Source organism: Alosa sapidissima, chromosome 23, assembly GCF_018492685.1.
Source record: "Alosa sapidissima isolate fAloSap1 chromosome 23, fAloSap1.pri, whole genome shotgun sequence".
NCBI classification, from domain to species: Eukaryota; Metazoa; Chordata; class Actinopteri; order Clupeiformes; family Clupeidae; genus Alosa; species Alosa sapidissima.
Window position 1 is genome coordinate 14,925,440 of NC_055979.1, and position 21,168 is coordinate 14,946,607.

At 43.2% G+C, this 21,168-nt stretch overlaps 2 protein-coding genes across 4 annotated transcripts in view; one reads left to right on the forward strand and one right to left on the reverse strand.

Moving 5' to 3' along the window:
• The window catches only part of LOC121698481 (collagen alpha-1(XXVIII) chain-like), a 30,484-nt gene extending 23,832 nt beyond the window's left edge, over positions 1 to 6,652 (reverse strand). The window contains exons 1-3 of one of the 3 annotated variants that reach the window (XM_042080621.1): positions 6,408 to 6,652; positions 5,770 to 5,942; positions 4,279 to 4,853 (exon numbers count right to left, since the gene is read on the reverse strand). In XM_042080621.1, the coding sequence (XP_041936555.1) occupies positions 4,279 to 4,853; positions 5,770 to 5,935 (741 nt within the window). In that variant the 5' untranslated portion in view covers positions 5,936 to 5,942; positions 6,408 to 6,652. Of the gene's footprint in view, positions 1 to 4,278; positions 4,854 to 5,769; positions 6,010 to 6,407 lie in introns of all 3 variants that reach the window. The other 2 variants (XM_042080623.1, XM_042080622.1) reach the window with 2 other exon arrangements.
• A 7,859-nt stretch (positions 6,653 to 14,511) lies between these two features.
• Positions 14,512 to 20,050, forward strand: atp5f1b (ATP synthase F1 subunit beta). The gene is made up of 10 exons (XM_042080317.1): positions 14,512 to 14,669; positions 15,660 to 15,833; positions 15,924 to 16,098; positions 16,484 to 16,605; positions 16,738 to 16,922; positions 17,649 to 17,807; positions 18,056 to 18,178; positions 18,414 to 18,626; positions 18,821 to 19,022; positions 19,783 to 20,050. Exons 1-10 carry the CDS (start codon positions 14,579 to 14,581, stop codon positions 19,878 to 19,880), a joined length of 1,542 nt encoding a protein of 513 aa, XP_041936251.1. The 5' UTR covers positions 14,512 to 14,578; the 3' UTR covers positions 19,881 to 20,050.
• Positions 20,051 to 21,168: the final 1,118 nt, after the last annotated feature.

Consider the following 21,168-nt stretch of genomic DNA (forward strand, 5'->3'; position numbering starts at 1 on the left):
TGTGGTGTGTTGTGAATACATCGTACCAATCATGTGTTGTGATCTCACCGCTGGAGTGAGGTTGGTGTGGTGAAGCCTTGCGCAAGCGCAGTTCTGCCCGAAATAGATGCCCGATAAGTGTCCAAAGTGCGTTGCAATATATGGCCGCTGAGTGGAGGGACTTGCCTAAAAGGACTTTGCTTTAAAGGTGCTCTACAGACTACAGATGTAAATTAGCCTAAGGTTAACTCTGGTGCAATGCATCAAATTGTTACATTTATGTTTTAATTGCACACTGTCCCTTACAAATAAAATTGAAATTGAATTGAAGCGATGTTGGGTAACGTCACTTCTGTTGACGTTCAAACAAAACAGAGAGCTAACACGCTCATATACACGTGTATTCAGGGCACAGGCAGCTAGTGGATGGTGAGGTAATGTTTGCTGTATGTGACAAAAAAATTAGCTTAGAAACTGCATAACATCACTTAGAGCACCTTTAACTGCTTCTTTAAATGTGTGACTTTGAAACAGTGCCCCCTGTGGTAAAAGTGAGGTAACTAAACTCAAAACCCCTAAATTCAGATTATTCAGATGTTCTCAGATCTTTTGATTACACACAAGTAGGTAGGCTTACAAAACTGTGCTGAACAGTACGGTACTGTACAATTTCCTTTCTTCTCTACTCCTTCCATTTTTTTTTCAACAGTCTGACCTCAAAACCTCTAGGCTCTCTCATCTTCACCAGAATCACCAGAAAGCAACTACTGAATAAAATTATATTTTGTGGTAGTGCCTAATATTTTTTTCCCGCTGCAGAAATGCAGTTGAAATTAGGGATAAAGTACAGTCATACTGAAGGATGAATAAAAGACAGGGGATGACAGTGTAGTAGTGTAGTAGTCTTGCTAGTCATTACAGATTGTACAAAGCCACCTGGTAATCTCCACCATTCAGTATCTCAATAGACAAATAGAAGCCATATGAAAGTGTTCCAGAACGTTTGATCTGTCCATTTTTACTGTGAGTATGTGCGAGTATGTGTGTGTGTGTGTGAGGGGGACGTTGTGTCTGGGGATAAGTTGTCCAGACCACAGCATGTTGTGGATAAACAAATCTCTCTCATATGGACACAAAGGGCTGATGACATGCAGCTGCTGCCACAGTCCAGACGCCTCTCTATGCCAACGATCTCTTACACCCATCCTAAGAGAATCATCTCTCTACTTTCTGTACACAGGACCAAAAAAGTTCCATTGTTGGTCGAAAAAGGAGTTATTGGCCATCACAGGCAGCCATGTTAAACATTTTAAGACACTACAAAGGGCCTTGTGCCATAATGACTTTAATTGCATAATGGCCAAGCCGCCCACTGACTGTCTTTTAAGAGCTTTTGTGCAAAACACATGTAAGTGCTGCTGGATGGCTTGAAATTGCAGGGGTAGTTCATGTGTGCTATGTGTGTGTCCTGTTTAATCCTTTTGTGTGATTTTGGTGCTCATCTAAAATACTTAGATTGTCTACAACTTAACAACTAAGCTGTCAACATCATCCATAATAGTAATTTCAGATATACACAGGATAGGTCTTAAATTCTTAGTGCCAAAGATCTCCAAGCCTACTTACAATCAAAAACCAAATAATAAACAAAGCAACCTTTGTGGTAAACCCGTCACCAACAGAGCAGCCTTCGAGAGCATTTCATTGGAATCATCAAGCAGGCAATTTCTTCCTTCTGTGTTTTACTGATATAGGCCCACGATACCTCAAGAAGGCTTAACAGTGTCTGGCGTCCCAGACCCATCCCCTCCACACTCGTGATGGGTTTCTCTACCAACAAATACCAACAAGTTCTTTGGTCATTCCTCTTCATTGTTGTGGCTGTTTATGATCCAATCAGCAACATAACCAAACAAACTGCAAGCCCTTGATGCGGGTACTAACAAATACCAACTAATTGTTCAGTCAATCCTCTTTGCAATATTAATAGTAGTGGTAATACAAACTGGTGTCAACTGGACAGACTCTGACAAGTCAATCCTCTTTGTTGCTGTGGCCGTTTATGATCCGATCAGCTACATATCCAAACAAAACAAATCACTAACCTATTGATGCCATAGTTACAAATACCAACAAGTAGTCGAGTACCAGCAAATTATTTGGTCATTCCTCATCATTGCTTTGGCCATTTATGATCCAATCAGCAACATACATGTAACCACAAACCCTTGATGCAGGCACTTAAAAAATACCCACAATACCAACACATTTTTTAGTCAATCCTCTTCATAGTAATAGTAGCAGTATTAGCAAACTGGTGCCAACTGGACAGACAAACTCAGATGAGGGTCTACTGAATCTAGGCCAGGTCTGTTTCACCCTAACCTTGCTCAGATGATCTATATAGCCTTACATGGAAGACTACTGTAAATCACAGCTCTAAAACTGGCACGGTTGTCCGTGTTACACAGGTTTTCAGTGGCCTCCTGTGGTCTCCAACACTATGGGGTGCTTAGGACCCCCCTATGATAAGGAGATTTTTGAAGTCTGCCAAAAGGTCTAACTTCAGGGCTAACGATGTCCCTCCAGCTTCAGCTCTCTGTGCTGTTTCATGTCCTGATGTCAAACATCTGCATCAACAAACAGGGTCCCAGGAGATGTCCAGTAGTATGGCACAGTGTGTGCGAACAAAGCATATTCAGCTATTTGGTGAGCGTGTAGGGTCATGCTGTGATCTCCTGCCGCTTGCCAGCTTTCAGAGCCAAAGAACAAGAGGAAGTTTAAGAAGAAGAAGAAGAAGAAGAAGAAGAAGAAGAAGGTGGAGAAGAAGAAGAAAAAGGAAAAAAGAACATGAAGAGAAGATGAAGAAAAAGAAGATGGGAAGAAAAGAAGAATGGGACATAAAAAAACAGAAAAAAATAAATAACAAAAATAAATCTGTCAATGAAAAACAGATGTTACTCTCTCCAGGAATGAATGATAGTGACTTCACACCCCGCTACACCCCCCACACACAACCACACACACTCCTTGATATGACATCTCCCATGCGGATCATCAACCTTGTGGGGTTAATGGATTCCTTGACACCTTAACATGCCGGAGCCTCCACCCATCTCTTTATGATAATACGAGATGAGAGGAGGGGAAGCCTTTGAGTAAATCAGCCAGAGTGTGAGGGTCAGAGGCACTGGCCGGCCAGTCCAGATGCTCAAAAGGAGGACGTGTTTGTGTATCTGTGCCACGTGTGTGATGGATAGGTGCTTACACATACACATACACATGCCAAATTTGTCTGTCTGTCTCTGTCTCTGTGTCTCCTTTCCACACACACCTTTCCCATTATGCTCTCTCCTCGTCATGTACACACACACACAGACACACAGACACACACACACACACACACACACACACACACACAACTGAAACAATGTGACATGCCTCCTGATGTAGGAGTACAGTACACATACCACAAGGCTTTCTGATTTCAGTGCCGTGCCACATTGGGAAATTGTCATATAGTTTTCCCTGGTGGATTCCACCTACGAGAGGTGGTGACAGACCCTTTCCCCTGGGCCACCTCGAAAAAATAGCCATAAGATGCCCGCAGACAGACACAGCTGTTTAGGACACGCTCACAATGACACTTTAATAGCCCTACTTTCCACCCCATCCAGACACACACGAACCACGGGGACAGGCCAAGGTGCTGACAGGAGAATCACACACACACTCGTGGTGCGTTGACAGACAATTCTGCTGAATTCTTGATGTCTGTCTACCACGTCATTCTCCTTTTGACCAGACAGCTATTCCTAACTCAAAAGGACCTCTTAGAAAACGGTGGTCCAACTTATAATTTTTTGACAATAGTGACAACACGAAAAAGGGTTAACACATTCCGATTGCCCAACAGCACTTTGGACGATGTGAAATGACCTGCCCTTCTGCAGCTGAAAGACAGAGGCACCAGAGGATGGAGAAGATTTCACCTTACGTGGTGTAATGCTTCACTGTATCTGTAGATACTGCAGCAGACTAATGGTGGCTTCAGGCTGTTTTCAAAACGCACACCGCTGGCTTACAGCCTGTTTACCAGAACTGAAAAGAACATGCCAGAAGTCTGGCAGATGCTTGTGCCATGCTATCACTCTTAGATATCTAGCCATATCTATAACTACAGTATCTAGCCATATCTATAGCTATGTCTCCCTTTATATCTAGCCATATCTAGAACTATATTGACCTCTATGAAAAATAAGATGGCATCTTATTATGCAATCAATTAGGTGAACTTACAATCTCCTTGATTATCTTCTCCAAGATGTCCCTGTCCTGCAGGTTGTACAGGAAGCGTGTGGCAGGCGAGTTGGCCAGCAGGCGCAGGCGCTGGACGTTGCCCGGCGCGTTGGCGGCCGGCGTGATGCCCACCATGAAGAAGCGTACACCCTGATTCTTGGCGTCGGCTGTGGCCGAGAAAATGTCAGGGTTGCGTGGGTGGAACTCGCCGTCGGTCAGCAGCACGGCCACCTTGACCGCACCCAGGCCGGACTCGTGCATGTACAGGTGGGTGAGGTTGGTGATGGCATAGGTCGTGTACGTCCCCTGGCCGATGTACTGGATATCCCGGATGTGGGCCTGGAAGTTGGCCACGCCCTGCCATTGCTGGAAGGTCTGCTCAGTAAACGAGCGGCTACTGTACTGCAGGAGGGCCGTCCGAAAGCTCAGACTCCGCCCCGTCTGGAGGCGGACCCCCTGCAGACGCTCCACCACGTCGATGACAAACTGCTTCTCCTGAGCGTGGTTGTCCTTGGCACTCTCCGAACTGTCCACTAAAAACGCCAACTCCAGACCACAGTCCTCTGATAGCAGGTCTTAGTGGAAGAGAGAGAGAGAGAGAGAGAGAGAGAGAGAGAGAGAGAGAGAGAGAGAGAGAGAGGGAGAGGATGAAGAATACACACACTTACATGTGAAGTAATAATATTTCTTCACTTTAACTCATACAAAGAATTGGTATTTGTATGTCTGCAGGACTTCCAAGTCTCTTACAAGATATTTGTTTGCCTGCATCGTATGAGTTTGATATCATCTAAGCACTATTCTGTATGTTGTTAAAGACTAGATGTAGATGCAGGTGTCCTTATTCCAAACTTGTCAAACTTCAGACAGGTCTTAAACATTTTACCATCCCAATTTTCCATAAAACTACAATAAAACAAAAGTTCCTGCTCTTGCCACCTTTGAAAGGAGGTCACACAGATAGCTGTATCACAGATGCACATAAATCACGGTCATGTTTCCAGCAGGATCATGACAGATAGGGAATTAGCCTGAGGACAGGTACGGCAGAACCCAAGAACAGAGGCCCTCCGGCAGGCTGAAAGAAGCACACCGAGACAGGAGACCCATACTCCATATGTACACAGCCAGATAAGATCAGAGTTCAGTCTCCTGACCATCCTCATAATTTTCCATGGGGATAAAAAACTCCATGTTCCCATCATGGCGATAGATATTATCTGACAGCATTTTAGTTTTTTTTTTTATCCTTAGGTTTTACTGGATTGACTTATCAATCGAAGCATGTCAACTGCATGCTCTGACAAGGCTAGTGTCCCACTATCTGAATAAAGTTTTGTTGGACACATTCCACTCTCCCATTCTCTCACTCTCTCTCTCTCTCTCTCTCTCTCTCTCTCTCTCTCTCTCTCTCTCTCTCTCTCTCTCACACACACACACACACACAAACACACACACTGAAAAATACACTGAAAACTTGGTAATGCTTACTTTGACCATTTTTGGGGATGAAGCTGGTCTTCAGTGACTTGCCATTTGTCCTCTTTCTCGGCCTGATGTCCACTTCTTCCTCGTAGTCCTCATAATTGTCCTTACGCTGAGCCACCAGGCAGTTGAGTCCACAGAGCAGGAGCAGGGGGAGCAGTGACCACTGCATGCTGTCCCTAATGCAGGAGCATTCACCCAAAGCAGACTCTAGTCACCACACAGATGGAACGCCTTAGAGATGGACTTCACAGACAAGAAAACAAACCAAAGGAATAAAGCAAAACATCTCTCTGTGTGGCTCTCTTATTCTGTGCTTTTTTGACCTTCTCTCTTTCCCTTCCTTTCTCTCCCACACATATAACACACACACACACACACACACACACACACACACACACACACACACACACACACACACACACACACACAACACACTCTCTCTTTATCTTTCTCTCTTTCTCTCTCTCTCTCTCTCTCTCTCTCTCTCACACACACACACACACACACATACAGTCATACACAAACACTCCTTTTGTTTCTTTTACATCTGTCAAAAATCTAAGACAATTGAAGTGGCATTCCAAACGTTCACAGATGACAAATAAACATTTAAATGAATACAGAGAGAAGGACAGACTTACTAACAAGAGTTGCAGCAGAGTCTGAGTCTGCTACAGTGTTCAAACAGATCCTCAGTCCACAACACCAGAGAAGTGCTGAATCTAGCAGAGAAATTCAGACAGACTGGAAGACAGAGAGACAGACGCACAGGCAGAGGTCCTGAGGCTCAAACCATATTATGCACCATGCAACAAGCAGTGACAAAGACTAGTAACATGAGGAATCAAGCATAGAGGTGGAGAGAGAGAATGCGAGAGACAGAGAGAGACAGAAGTCTGCAGTTAATTCGGAGTCAGATGTGCCAGCTGCCATCCTCCACAGGTGTCAGTCAGCCAACCCCCCTGGCCATTCATTGGCTGGATTATCTTAAGGAGGTGGGGCCAAATGAGAAACTGTACCCTCATAGGACTGCCTATATGAAGAGGGTCCAATAAGGAACCCTGAACTGAATGAGATGCAATACTTATGCATCCACTTATACATCTTACTTATGTAGAGAAAATAACATGTAATAGGAAGAAACATTGATGACTTTGGTGAAAAACTTGTGACCCTCAAAAAAGTGGGCTAGAGCAGGTGGTCCGCTTCTCCAGGGCTACCAGTTTTGTTCACATGGGCCTGGAAGTTAATTTAGCGTTCCTATGAGCTTAATAGGAGAGGTGAGGTGAAAGAGTTTATGTTGATAAGCAGCGCCTACGTTTCTTTAGTTTCCCCCAGAAGCAACAGAAGCTCCACACCCAGGACCACACCTGGCCAGGGCGTGCCATGCATTCACATGGAAAGAGAGAGAGAGGGAAAGGGAGATAGAGAAAGGGAGGGAGAGAGAGAGAGAGAGGAAGTGAAAGAGGGAGAAGGGGGGCTAAGAGAGAGTGACAGCAAAAAAGTATGTGTGTGTGTGTGTGTGTGTGTGTGTGTGTGTGTGTGTGTGTGTGTGTGTGTGTGTGTGTGTGTGTGTGTGTGTGTGTGTGTGTGTGTGTGTACATGACGAGGAGAGAGCATTTGCATGGGAAAAAATGGGAAAGGTGTGTGTGGAAAGGAGACACAGAGACAGAGACAAACAAATTTGGCAGACAAGTAAGTAAGTAAAGAGAAAGAAAGACAGTGCGGTGATGAAGAGAGATGTACAGGAGGGAAAACAAGGACAGAACATGAGGGAGAAGAGAAAAGTTCAGCAGCAGCATGAGCTACCGATGCCCTCAGGCCAGGCATACCTCCACACACAGTTCCTCTGCCATGGCTGGATCAGGAGCTCTCTCTCTCTCTCTAAGGAGACGGAATGAGGGATCTTCAAAAGGTCATTCTAAACTCTGGATCCACAAGGGCAAAGAAATATATACAGGAGTTTAATCAGTACCCCACCTGACCTCAAAAGCTTTTATTAGTACTTTGTACATCTACTTTCAGTACTTAAAGGTTGTATCAGCGATAGCGTGGATACGTCACTTCTGTTGATGTTCAAACAAAACAGAGAGCTAGCTTGCTACTCCCTCCCCCCTACCTCCCGTGCAATTAAAACTCTCCTAAACGCGCATCTCGTCGGTTATTGGTTGAAACACTTTATTTTGCCTTTGAGTGGTTGCCAACCCTTGGTGGTAGCAATTGTTTTTGTGTACAGATCTCGGAGCCTAGGCTGCCTACAGAGACGCGTTTTTTGATGGCCTGCTTATGGGGCAGACAGCTAGCGGATCATTAGGAGAGATTAGATGAATGTGATCATTTATGTTTGGGTCTTTTTTGGGCCTGAAATCGCTGATACAACCTTTAAGTATGTTTTAATGGGCTACTTGTAGATACTTTAAGACTTTTACTTAAGTGGCATGCTTATAGATTACTTTTACTTAAGTCATTTCACTTTCAGCTTTTGAAAAGAGGTCTTCATATATATATATATATATATATACACAATACACACACACACACAACTCATTTTGTGTCAGACAGATAGAGAATAGAGGGTGAATAAAAAGGTGATGAACATAAGAGTGAGATGGAAAAGAGACAGTAGAGGGAGAGACCCAAGAAATTGATGAATGGAAAGATTGTATCACGTCATAAAAAATCACACAGTCATGGGTGACTTTGAGTATTGTTGCAGCTGTGAATTACCGCTGGTGATCACTATTTCCTGCAAAAGCAGCTGGCAGAGAAAGGGCCAGCCTCCCTCCCGCCTCCATCCCGCCTCCCATTCGTTAAATCCAGACCCCAAGGGCAAAAGCATGGAAAGGTGAGCTGTCACTCAGAAATGCTTTCATGAGGAATGGGATTGTTCAAACCTGGTTCTGATCCCTCCTCCCTCCCTCTCTCTCTCCATATCAGTGTGGGACCACTGCGTTCTGACATGATAATATATAGCCATACTGTACGCACAGGGAAACGCCTCACCTCTGTAGTACAAGCAGATCAGCACGAAAAAGGAGGTCATCTCTCACCATTAGCACGTTCCAGCAGACCTGCAGCAATAAGAGAGTGAATGCACAGCCACAGTAAACTATGGAGATGTGTCCACACTGTCAAATGTAGCAATATTGGAATGATTTGAATTGGCATTGCTGGAGGCAGTTGAAGATGAAGTATTACACACATTCAATTATCACCTTCAATAATATCAGTGTATCGAAGCTTCCCTCAGGCAGTTACAAAAACAGATTTTCTATGATATGACACTGACAGTCCTATAATGACATAGGTCATAGACATGCTTTTTTATAAGGACAGTGCAGATTTACAGTACTTATTCATCTAGGTTTAAAACTGGGCCTTGGTATTGGCACCTTGCACTACCTGTTTTGAATTTCCCCTTGGGGATCAATAAAGTATCTATCTATCTATCTATCTATCTATCTTGCTTCAGATACCACACAATAGCTATAGTTCATACACAAGAACTTTGCTTATTAGATAGATTAGATAGACTTTGCCCTTTGGCCCCAAGTCTAACATAAGTCTCTTCAATGTTGAAAAGCTACTTTTGAAAAGTTGCATCCTGTATTGGAAACTATATGATGGCATGCAACGTTTAGATCTCAAATCCAGGTATTTGATGCCAAATGGCTTTAATCTGTTCCTGACCGTATCTCTGTGACAGCTGCTGTGCACTCCACAAAATCACAGGCACATCTGCATAGCCAGGCTAATGCTACATGTGCCCAGTACATTGCACGTTGCATGCAGAGAGAGTGAGAGTAATTTAAGGTTGTCATGGGAGACAAAGACAATGTTGCTACCATATGGACACCAGTAGATCCATTGAAGAAAACCTGTAAATTCTAGTCACAGTCATCTTTAGTTAGGTGGGTCAGAAATGTATGAAAGGATTCAGCTCCGAGGTCAACAAGTCAACAGCACCGCTATCCTCTGGCACAAACCTGGTGCCTCCTCCTTCATCTCTTTGCGTGCTAGTGTGCAGTATATAATGCAGCAAAATGACCCGCCTGTGAAAGTGAATAGCTGGTACGTCTGCATGTGTCGGACGCCCTTGGTAGATTAAGAGGGCATCAGTCAGCTCTCCTATCACCACTACGACTCCCCGCCTGGCGAATCCACCTCTGCTCACCCGATCACAGCCCTGAGTCAGGAATGTTTTACAGGTGCCACCTTAAGCACACCTTGCCTGTCAACCTCATGACGAGCGCAGATGTGCGTCCACAACCTCTCTCTGATGCTGACTTAATAACTTTCGTTAATCTTAGCAGCAGCTATAACCTATGACCTCATGACTAGGCTACACCACACATGCAAACATAGAGCACAACTTTTCCGAAACTGACGTATAGCGCTTCTCGTCAATCTTCGCCTCACCCACAACCTGAACTGATTATGTATTGGTGTAGAGAGGATTGAGATGAAAGGCTGATTGTCAAGCCAGTGCGTTTCCCCACATGTTAAATTGCAAATATGTACCCATCATTATCACCCTGAGATTTGCATGTCTCCATCACTAAAAAATGTATGAGAATGTGTGATCTACAGCTCACACACAGCATTTCATGTCTTGGTGCTACTGACAACCTGACAGGGAGGCTACATAGATAGGGTACGTAAAGCTTCCACTGTAATCAATGGAACTTGCTGCACCGGATGTGATAGCGGTGTATAGCGGTGTATAGGCCTACTACTAATTTTTTTTTTTTTTTTTTTTTTATTCTAAAAAACTAGACCTTCTATTTTTATGCTCAGCGGACCTGGTGTAGCCCAGGCCTGAGTGTAGAGCTTCTCACTGTAGACCTCTGGACAGGAAAGGCCGAAGGGGTAATGATGCCAGTTGATTAGCTCCAAATGTCCTCTAATCCATCACCACTACCCCCTTGACTACATCTTCATCCATGAGAAACTGTAAAACAAGAAAAATATTGTCCGTAAAGACGCACCATAGACAAGAAACACATGTAGTTGTCAGCCCCAAAGAAATGTCATTCTTTGAAGAAGTGCAAAGGTCAAATGCAGAGGTCCAGAGGTGACCTGGAGTTTGTCACAGGGAGTAGCAAGCATCACTTGTAGGCATGATGGATGGAGAGTCTGCATTGGTGTGAGGCTAAGCTACAAAATTGAGAAACGAAGAAATGTAACTTCTTTTCTCACTGGCTTGGGACTAAAAGAAAAAGACACATACTGTAGAGCTTAATATCCCAAAGCTCTGGAATGCACTGCCTGAGCAAATAAGGTTAGCTGATTCTTTCTTGATCTTTTAAATCTCTCCTTAAAACTCACTTAAGCTTTTAAAGAGTTTATTTAAGTTTCATTTTTGTTTTGCCTTCTTTTGGTTTTGTCTTGTATACTGTCTACTTCTTGTCATTGTTTTGTATTGTTTTTAGACATATGTTGCCAACTAGCTAGCTGATGAACGTGGATAAATGTTTGAGTCAGACCATGTCCAGTGATGCAAATTCTAAAGTTGGTAAAAGACAGATCAAGTTACACACTTGCCAGAAAACACAGGATAGTGAACTTGACCACAACTTCAATGGCATTAATTATTACGATTATGAGGGGGTCCTTAGAATATTTTCTCACCCACAGGGGGTCTTTGGAACCAAAAAAAAAGAGAACACCTGGGGCTAAGCTGCCAGTCAGTGTCTTGATAAATCATGTAGGAATGTCCAGTGTTCTTGTGGGCATTTGTTTTTCATTTCCCCACTCTCCTTCATCTTGAAGGCCCATTGGCAGAGGGTAGTTTATCTACACAGGCAATGCTGGGCGCATAATCATCACAGTCTATGCATTCAGTCTCATAATAAAAACATGGTGTGGCTGGGTCTGTTTCAAAGTCACTCCCATTGGTTCACTCCAGGTAAATTGATTCCAGTCTTGCTACTTCCTGCTGGTTGACTTGCACTAGAGGGCTCAATTATGCAGACATACCATACCATGCCATTCCATGCCATGCAAAGAGAATATAAAAAAAGGGCTGAAAGAGGGAATATTCCCCCGGGTGAGAGTTTTTTTTGTACACCGCATCAATCACTTCTGAAATTGTCTCGCATAAATCACAGTACACAGTGATGTGGTCACACACAGAAATGCCAAGGTTGGTCATAGGTCCAGACCCAAATTTGTACTGTGTTCCCACAGGCAAATCCTTTGTTTGTATATATTGAATTCGTCAACACTGTGCCACACAGTGCATATTACTTTATTATGCAGTGAATCTTTGGCATGTCTGCATGTTTAAACGTTAAATGCAGTGTTTTTGCATGGTTTAGTGACTATTGAGTGCCTTATGTTAAACACAGTTGTTTACTCGATTTCAAAGAAATACACGTCCATGTGATTAGCGACTACATGCATGTTTTAGGGACATTAAATGGGCTTTAATGGCCTCTTGGCCAGACGGACCTACAGAGCAAATCTCAAATTTGCCAAAGGTTCGTATGGGTATTCCCAGGCTAGATGTTACTTAGTCTCTGTTGCTGTAATGTTTAAACATGTCAATTCAGATTTTAAAAAGGAAATTCTATTATCCTAGATAGATAAAAGAAATATACACAAACAGTATAAATATAAATATATAAATATTCATGTTGTGGAATGCAAACATGGCCCAAGGGCTTAAGGCCAAGTGAAATTGTAAGTGACTTAATAAACTCAGACTAACACATATCAATGTAAAGAATGTCTTTTACATCCACGCTGTCAACCAGAGGCTGACCCAAAGGCTGATTTGGTTATCATTATCTCAAGAGTTTAAACAATTTTTAAACAAAATCCAAGGGTGAGAAACATGCTGACATGGAGGAAACTACTGATCACCAATCAGAAGTAGTGTAAGCATGGGTTTAATCATATAGCCATTCGGTGGCTGCAGATGATCCCTGATCTGTGCTGGCATGCTGTTAACGGCAATGTTAAAGTCCCAACTTACTGCCCTGTCAGGCATGCTTAAGTAGTTAGAACCTCAATAATAAAGAACATATTAGTACAAGATACACAGTAGTGTAACGACACCACCAACTATCAAAACAGTTAGGCAAACTTGACCGCATAGTAATATTTTCTTAGTTTGTTAGAGGATTCATTTGAGTATAACCAAAGTCCTTTTAGGCAAGTCCCTCCACTCGTCGGCCATATTGGAATGCTTTTTGGGCACTTATCGGGCATCTATTTCGGTAGAAATGCGCTTGCGCAAGGTTTCACAACACAAATCTTGTTCCAGCAGCGAGATGATTGGCACGATGTCTTCACAACACCACATTATAGGCCCAATGTATTCACAACACAGCACATGATTTTGCTGCGGAAAGAGTGTGATATGCGTAGACAACAAACTAACCCCATGCATTTCTATGGAGGACTTTTGGAGTGCTGTGTCTCCACATTAGAAAGTCTCTGGTATGGCTACTACTGGCTTCTAGCAAGCCAACAGATTTGCAGCAATTAGGCTCTATGCAAATGGTGTCATCATGTTTGTTATCATGAATTCATATCAATGTTAAATGACCAATAGCCTATATTCACTATTTAAGTGGAATGGGATCTAAAATAAAATAAGATCTATGGATAAATCTATGATATAACATGGATTGGTGTTATACTAAGCATGGACAACTTTGCAACAAGATTTCTTGATAGTTATCTGTTACCTGACAGATAGATGGAGTCATGCAGACCAGCATAATCCACCACAGAAATTCATCTCTGAAATTCCTAGCCCTCTACCGCCCTCTACAGTTTGAAATGGGTACAGCATTCTGCAGAAACCTGAAAGTTATGAAGGCATCATTACTAAATTCAGATGATTTGAAGTAGACCTGTTCTATTATGCCTACTTAAGATTTCTGGGTATGCTGAAAAGTGGGCTAAGGGTTTGAAACATAAAACTAAACCAAAGTGACTTAAAAAATACCCTAACTAATAAATACAAACAAATGTATTTGGCAAAGAAAATGAATGAATGAATGAATGGATGGATGGATGAATGAATGACTGGGTGAATGAATGAATTAATGAATACTTGTGAAATTTCAAGGGAATAAAGGGCTAATTTTGTGTATAAAACATTTAAATTAACATATTTGACATGTAACTTTAATGTAGACCTAGGTCATTTTCCATAGGCCTACTGTACAAATTTAGCTCACCACATTAAGACAGTTGTGCATTTGAGCACAATAAGGATAAGTTATTTAATTTTAGGAAGAGCCTGCTGACTAACTGAATGACCCATATCATCAAGAAGTTAAACTAACATGCTAGTTTAGAAAGCTTACATGACTTAAATTCCCTGAATGGGTGTTGACAAGAAATGCCTCACTGGTCATCAACCATGCTACATGAAAATCCCTAATAATCATGAAATATACAACCAAAGTCCATTATCCTGATACATTACCAATGTCAACAAGCTAATCACACCTTAACACTGAGGTAACCTGCAGACCACCAGGATACCCTCGCGTCATGCTTATTACAGAGAAATAACAAGTAGGTGTGCAATTCACCTTTGGACTAAACAATAGTAAGTGTTTAAAATTCAAATAACTATCAGATACAGGAGAATGCATTGACACTGTTAGCTTATGCCACAGCACACACCTCATTCATTACAGATCATGCTGTCCTTCAGTGATCCGCGCATGCGCACTTTGCCCACTGTCACGCCGCCATTTTGACAGCGCATGCTCAGTGCAGATACCCGGCTATTCATATAAAAAGCCGTCTCAAGCTCTGTCTCATTCCACCTTCAGCCATTTTGACAATGTTAGGAGCTGTGGGACGTTGCTGCACCGGGGCTTTGCAGGCTCTGAAGCCCGGGGTCCTCGCCGGATCACGATCGGCTCTCCATGCTTGTAAGGCACACATAATGTTTTTGGTGTCAAAATCTTTTGCTATTAATTGTCTTCTGTTTGAGCCTCTCATGGTCAAACTGTCAGTGTGTCATGGTCGTGCTGAGGCAAATGGCAGACGGCGTGCAGGCGGCGCAAGTACGACAGGCCGCAGACATGAGTCAGAGAAATTCAATGACAAACTTGAAGAAGATTGGTTTTTATTGCTACATTTGTGCTTTTGGTTCAGTGAGCCTCTAGTATATTTACTGTCATTGTAGCTATGAATGGACATTCCTATGATAACACAGATGACCTTTGTGTGTCATGAGGAAGCTAACATGACTAGCCAACTCGTCGTTTAGCAAGCGCTGCATGCACTTGATTTTCGATAATGCAATTTCTCGTATTCAACAACAGATCAATACTTAAAATTGGAAGTGGTAGGATATGGATACATATTTGGATTATGAAAGTGTCGAGAGACCTTGTGGAGATGAAACCATGTTCTTTCGTTGGTAGTACAAGTTGTACAACGATGTTAGCACTAGCTATACAACGTCGTAGATGGCTAACTTATACCAGTTGACTTTCTGCAGTGTGGGGTTGAAGTTAAAGTACTGCTAGCATAAGCCAGCCAGCCTAAACGTCCTTACTGACACTGACGACATTAGGATTAGGAAACTATCTTTCCAGCATTCGAACCTGATCGTCTGCGAAAAAATGGATTTACCTTACCGAATGCCAAGGTCATCGAATCGAAACAATTGCAACCAATTTAGAGACAAATTGGAGACATTAAGTTAAAGTTAACGTTAGCAGCTAGCTAGACCAATAAGGTAACAAGGTTACAGCCGTTTTGAATGAGGTCTTAAGTTTAACGTTTCTTTAACGCAGACGTGAAGCTTTGTAATGTCTTACAATTACGTTGGCACGATTAACTTTCAGTCCATGTAGTCTAGTTATTTTGCAGTGTCATTATTAGTGTTCTTATTGTGTTCACCTTCTCTACAGCCAGGGGTTATGCTGCCCCTGCTGCAGCCGCAACCATCGCCAATGGGCGTATTGTCGCGGTCATCGGTGCCGTGGTGGACGTCCAGTTCGATGAGGGCCTGCCTCCCATCCTGAACGCCCTGGAAGTGGCTGGCCGCGAGTCTAGGCTAGTACTGGAGGTAGCTCAGCATTTGGGTAAGTCATTATGTCACGTTTTAGAATCTTCCATCTAAATTGTCAGCGCTATAGGATTGTTATGTGACTGCTTTCAACTGCTTCCCTCAGGTGAGAACACAGTCCGCACTATTGCCATGGACGGTACAGAGGGCTTGGTTCGTGGGCAGAAGGTCTTGGACACTGGTGCCCCCATCAGAATCCCTGTGGGACCTGAGACCCTGGGCAGAATCATGAATGTCATTGGAGAGCCCATTGATGAGAGAGGCCCAATCTCTACTAAGCAGTAAGTTTAGATCAGTTGGTTTACATCCAGAATCACTTTGTCATGGTTTCAAAGACAAAGTTAAAAAGTTGAAGGATCCTAAGCAAGCCAAACAAATGTGTAGAATATTGCACACCATTTGTAGCTCCGGTTAAAGTAGCAAATGGCACCATTCATAATTATTCACCTCTACCTGTCTGTGCCTGCAGCCATTTCCTGGTCCTACCCTCATCTCACTAATTTCCAGGCAATCTATACTGTCTTATTTCAAATGCCTGAAAACGGATTTGATAAAAATGAATATCATGTTAATGTTTTCTTAGAAGTGTTATGATAAAACAACTCCTTACAAGTGTTTGTGACCTTAATGGCTAGGAAACATGCTGATCATATTACTTCTCTGCAGTACTGCCCCAATCCACGCTGAGGCTCCAGAGTTCACAGACATGAGTGTGGAGCAGGAGATCTTGGTCACTGGCATCAAGGTGGTCGACCTGCTTGCCCCCTATGCCAAGGGTGGAAAGATTGGTACGTGTTTGAAAAACACTTCTGCAAGTTACACTTGCCGTTTTTACTTCTCGATCTGGGTTAGTTGGTTTCAGTTATTGTCTCCTTGTAATCGATATAGATAGGATAAGATTCCTTTGTGTGTTTCTACAGGTCTGTTCGGTGGTGCTGGAGTGGGCAAGACTGTACTCATTATGGAGTTGATCAACAACGTGGCCAAGGCCCATGGTGGTTACTCCGTGTTCGCTGGTGTGGGAGAGAGGACCCGTGAGGGTAACGATCTCTACCATGAGATGATTGAGTCCGGTGTCATCAACCTGAAGGATACCACTTCCAAGGTAAAGTTGCCATGTAGAAAGTGCAGTGATGCACACCAAGCTCTCTTTCTGGAAGTAGTGGGTGGGTGTGTCTGTGTTTGCACACACAGACCTCTGAAGTTCACCTACAAAAAGGAACCAAAGCTGCCATATTTGCCCACATAAGGAGATCCTGGTGTTAATTGAGGCAAACTACCTATGGCAAGTTGCATTGTAAGTTAGCTCTGGGGTAGCGAAGATCAAAGTATGCTATCTTCATGTACTGAAGATCACCGTATCCACTCGAAGGCAGAGGATAAAACGGTGTAGAGCAAAACGTCTGCATTTCCGCTTAACAGGTGCGATAATTCAACGTTTTCCCATAGAAAAAATCTGAAGATACTGGATCTCCTTGTTTGGGCAAAGATGGTAGCTTTTTTTTGTAGGTGAACTTCAGAGGTCTATTCATATTGCTGGACAGCCTTGTCCATATACTTAGGTGAAGTGGCTGGAATGTGACATTATAAATGTAGGTCAATATAAGTTAAAGATCATGATCATTATAAATGTAGATCATTAAAAGTAGACTACAGAGTATTAATGGATAATGAATACACTTTGCTTCAAAGATGATTTAGATAAAACCAGCTGAATCCTCCCAGTCACTCCTTGGGCACCATTTCTAAATTAAGAACCACCTGTTGCCATTTAACCTTGCATGTTGTCTGTTGCCTCATTGTCTGTGGTGGTCCTCCTCCTCACCTCTAGGTGGCGCTGGTGTACGGTCAGATGAACGAGCCCCCAGGCGCCCGTGCCCGTGTCGCTCTGACTGGACTGACCGTAGCCGAATATTTCCGTGACCAGGAAGGTCAGGATGTGCTGCTCTTCATTGACAACATCTTCCGTTTCACCCAGGCTGGTTCAGAGGTTTGTGGAAACTCTGATCTGTTTGCTTGCCTTTCCAAATTAGCTTGCTATACTGCTATGGCATCAAGTTTGAGATTCTTTAATGAACAGATGGACTCTGTCTTGTGATTATTGATTTTTTTTGAGTATCTAAGATGGGAGTACATCTGGAAAAAGTGATGGGCACATTGCTCTATGCTCACTTTTTTTAAGTTATTTTTTTCTTGGTCTGTAGTGGGTTAAATGTTGTGGTAATTGCTCCTCTCCAGGTGTCTGCCCTGTTGGGTCGTATCCCCTCTGCTGTGGGTTACCAGCCCACCCTGGCCACTGACATGGGTACCATGCAGGAGAGAATCACCACCACCAAGAAGGGTTCCATCACATCTGTGCAGGTACAGTACATACCCCACCCACGCTGTCTTGTCTTCATCCATAGGTGCCTCTATACTGGAATATAGTGGCCATCCAATTCAAGCATGGAGCAATCCTCCAGAGCATCAAGGTTCATGGTTAAATGCTCTAGTTATGGTCTAATTGGCTTTGTTGAAAATGTGCATGTGATTGAAAGTCTTGACAAGTCAATTGAAGAGACTTATCACTGACTTGTAAACCCCCCCCCCCCCCCAGGCCATCTATGTGCCCGCTGATGACTTGACTGATCCTGCCCCTGCCACCACCTTCGCTCACTTGGACGCCACCACTGTATTGTCCCGCGCCATTGCTGAGCTGGGTATCTACCCCGCTGTGGACCCCCTGGACTCCACCTCCCGTATCATGGACCCCAACATTGTAGGAATTGAGCACTATGAAATCGCCCGTGGTGTCCAGAAGATCCTGCAGGTTAGTTTGCCCACCACAGGATCAACGTTTCACATGAGTGGGATGTGGCATCTTATACTGGCTGTGTCTAATGCTGATGGAGGAATAAGATCTACTTCTACATAGAGATGCCAAGTAGTTCAAGGAGGTGGTTAATGTGTCTGTGGTGTGATTGGTGAAATAAGGCCACTCATGTGGTGTTTTGGTTGTTGTAGGACTACAAATCCCTTCAGGATATCATTGCCATCTTGGGTATGGATGAGTTGTCTGAGGAAGACAAGCTGACTGTGGCCCGTGCCCGTAAGATCCAGCGTTTCCTGTCACAGCCCTTCCAGGTGGCTGAAGTGTTCACTGGTCACATGGGCAAGCTGGTGCCCCTGAAGGAGACCATCAGCGGTTTCAAGGCCATCCTTGGAGGTACGTCAGTTTTGTATGGGCCCTTTGGGTCAGGTCTAATCCCACTTAGCTAAAAATGGAAGGAGGTTATTCTCATAATGCCTAAGGAGGTCTAGGTGCTTCTCTAGGTGGGTCTTGTGCCATACAAACCTCTTCTAGCCCAATCTGGTTAGGTCTGTGTATATTAAAGCTGTGTATTGGCAAGAATCTGGGACTACACTATACATATTACGATACAGGGGTTATGATTCTGTATGTTGTGATATACTTAATGGGATTCAATGTGGCTATTTTATCTAGTTTATGAAAACTAGTTGTATAAAGTCAATTATTAGATTTTTCACTTAAGGTAAACAAATTTAGGGAGAAGCTGGTGACTCAAGCAGATTAGTAAAGCAGACTTATGTATTGCTTGAACTGTTGGGCATCGAATAAAAATTGGACATGTCTACGGAGACGTCCCTCCATAGAGTTGGTCTATCTAGCCCGGTGAAGTGCAGAAAAAAAATGTATGCCACTTATGTAGGTTGGGTAACCTACTAGATTCAATGCAGATCTACAAATCTTGCTAGGATTATGCTTTTGCAACCAGATGTCTACAACTTAAATAAGTGCACTGGTGGTACATGAAGGCGTAGCACCAGAATTTTAAGTGTGCTGCTCTTCAAGGGAGATGGTGGTTAATAAATATTAAATAAAAATTTACCCTGTTTTTGAACAATAATGTCACTAGGTTTTTTGTTTTTTCCATTAATTGATAACATGTTTATCTGTCGCCCAGGTGAGTACGATGCCCTGCCCGAGCAGGCGTTCTACATGGTGGGCCCAATTGAGGAGGTAGTACAGAAGGCAGAGAAGTTGGCTGAGGAGCACTCGTAAACAAGCATCTGTCAATAAGTTGTGTAAAAAAAGAGGTCTGGAGGAAGCACTTGGTTTGTACGTTGTCACATTCGAATACAAAAATTGTCCCTGTATCTGTCAAGTCATCCTGAAAAAGTTCTATTTAATGTTTCCAATTACAAAGGAGGAAATAAAGGTCTGTCTTACAATGTTTGTCTTGCTGTTTTTATTTGTATTGTATTGCCTTTGGGCAGCCGTGGCCCACTGGTTAGCACTCTGGACTTGTAGCCGGAGGGTTGCCGGTTCGAGCCCCGACCAGTGGGCTGCGGGTGAAGTGCCCTTGAGCAAGGCACTTAACCCCTCACTCACCCGAGTGCCGCCGTTGAAGCAGGCAGCTCACTGCGCCGGGATTAGTGTGTGCTTCACCTCACTGTTTCACTAATTCACCGATTGGGTTAAATGCAGAGACCAAATTTCCCTCACGGTATCAAAAAAAGTATATACTTATACATACTTTCTAACAGCCTTAAGTGAATGGGCTGGTATAGGTCTAGGCAGTATGATGCGGGTCATTCTATGAAACTGGTGCCATTTGAGAGGTGCATAAGGCAAAAACTTTCTAAAGCTAATAATTCAAGGGTTCTTAACATGACCATTTTTCACAAGTGACAAATTTCCATGGCTCCTGGTTGACCGGCATAACATTTACCTCTAAAATATCACCACGTAAGTGTTATATTTATGAAATATCTAACTTTTTTTCAGAGTTGAATATATTTTCCTGATTACCTTAGACCTGTGGTTCCCAACCTGTGGTCCACAGACCCCACTAGGGGTTGCCAGAGATTGTGCGGACCCCCTGCAATGTTGCCTGTGCTGAGGTTGTGAGTGGCAAAGTTATATTTGCACACATTAAATCTATAAAATCCCAGTAACGCATCCAATTGGATAATCAAAATCATGTATAATCCTAATGAGAACATATTATTGTGCCACACTTAAACGGCTATTTATTACCTCTGAACTTAAGTTTGTAAATCACATTCTTTGTGTGTGTGCAGGTAGGAGTTTGGGTAGGGGGCCCTGGCTTGTCTTAGACACAGGCAAAGGGGCCTTCAAGGGAAACAGGTTGGGAAACACTGCCTTAGACCTATTTCTACAGAATGGAATCATGCTTTTTACATTTTGTTGTTTTTTTATTATTATTATGAGGGGCTCGGGCAAGGTTAATCCAACCTCCCGGTCACTCATTGGACAGGAATAACTTTTCATTACAAATTTAAGTCATTGCTAAGCAAATGGCATTTCTAATTGAAGTCATGTATGT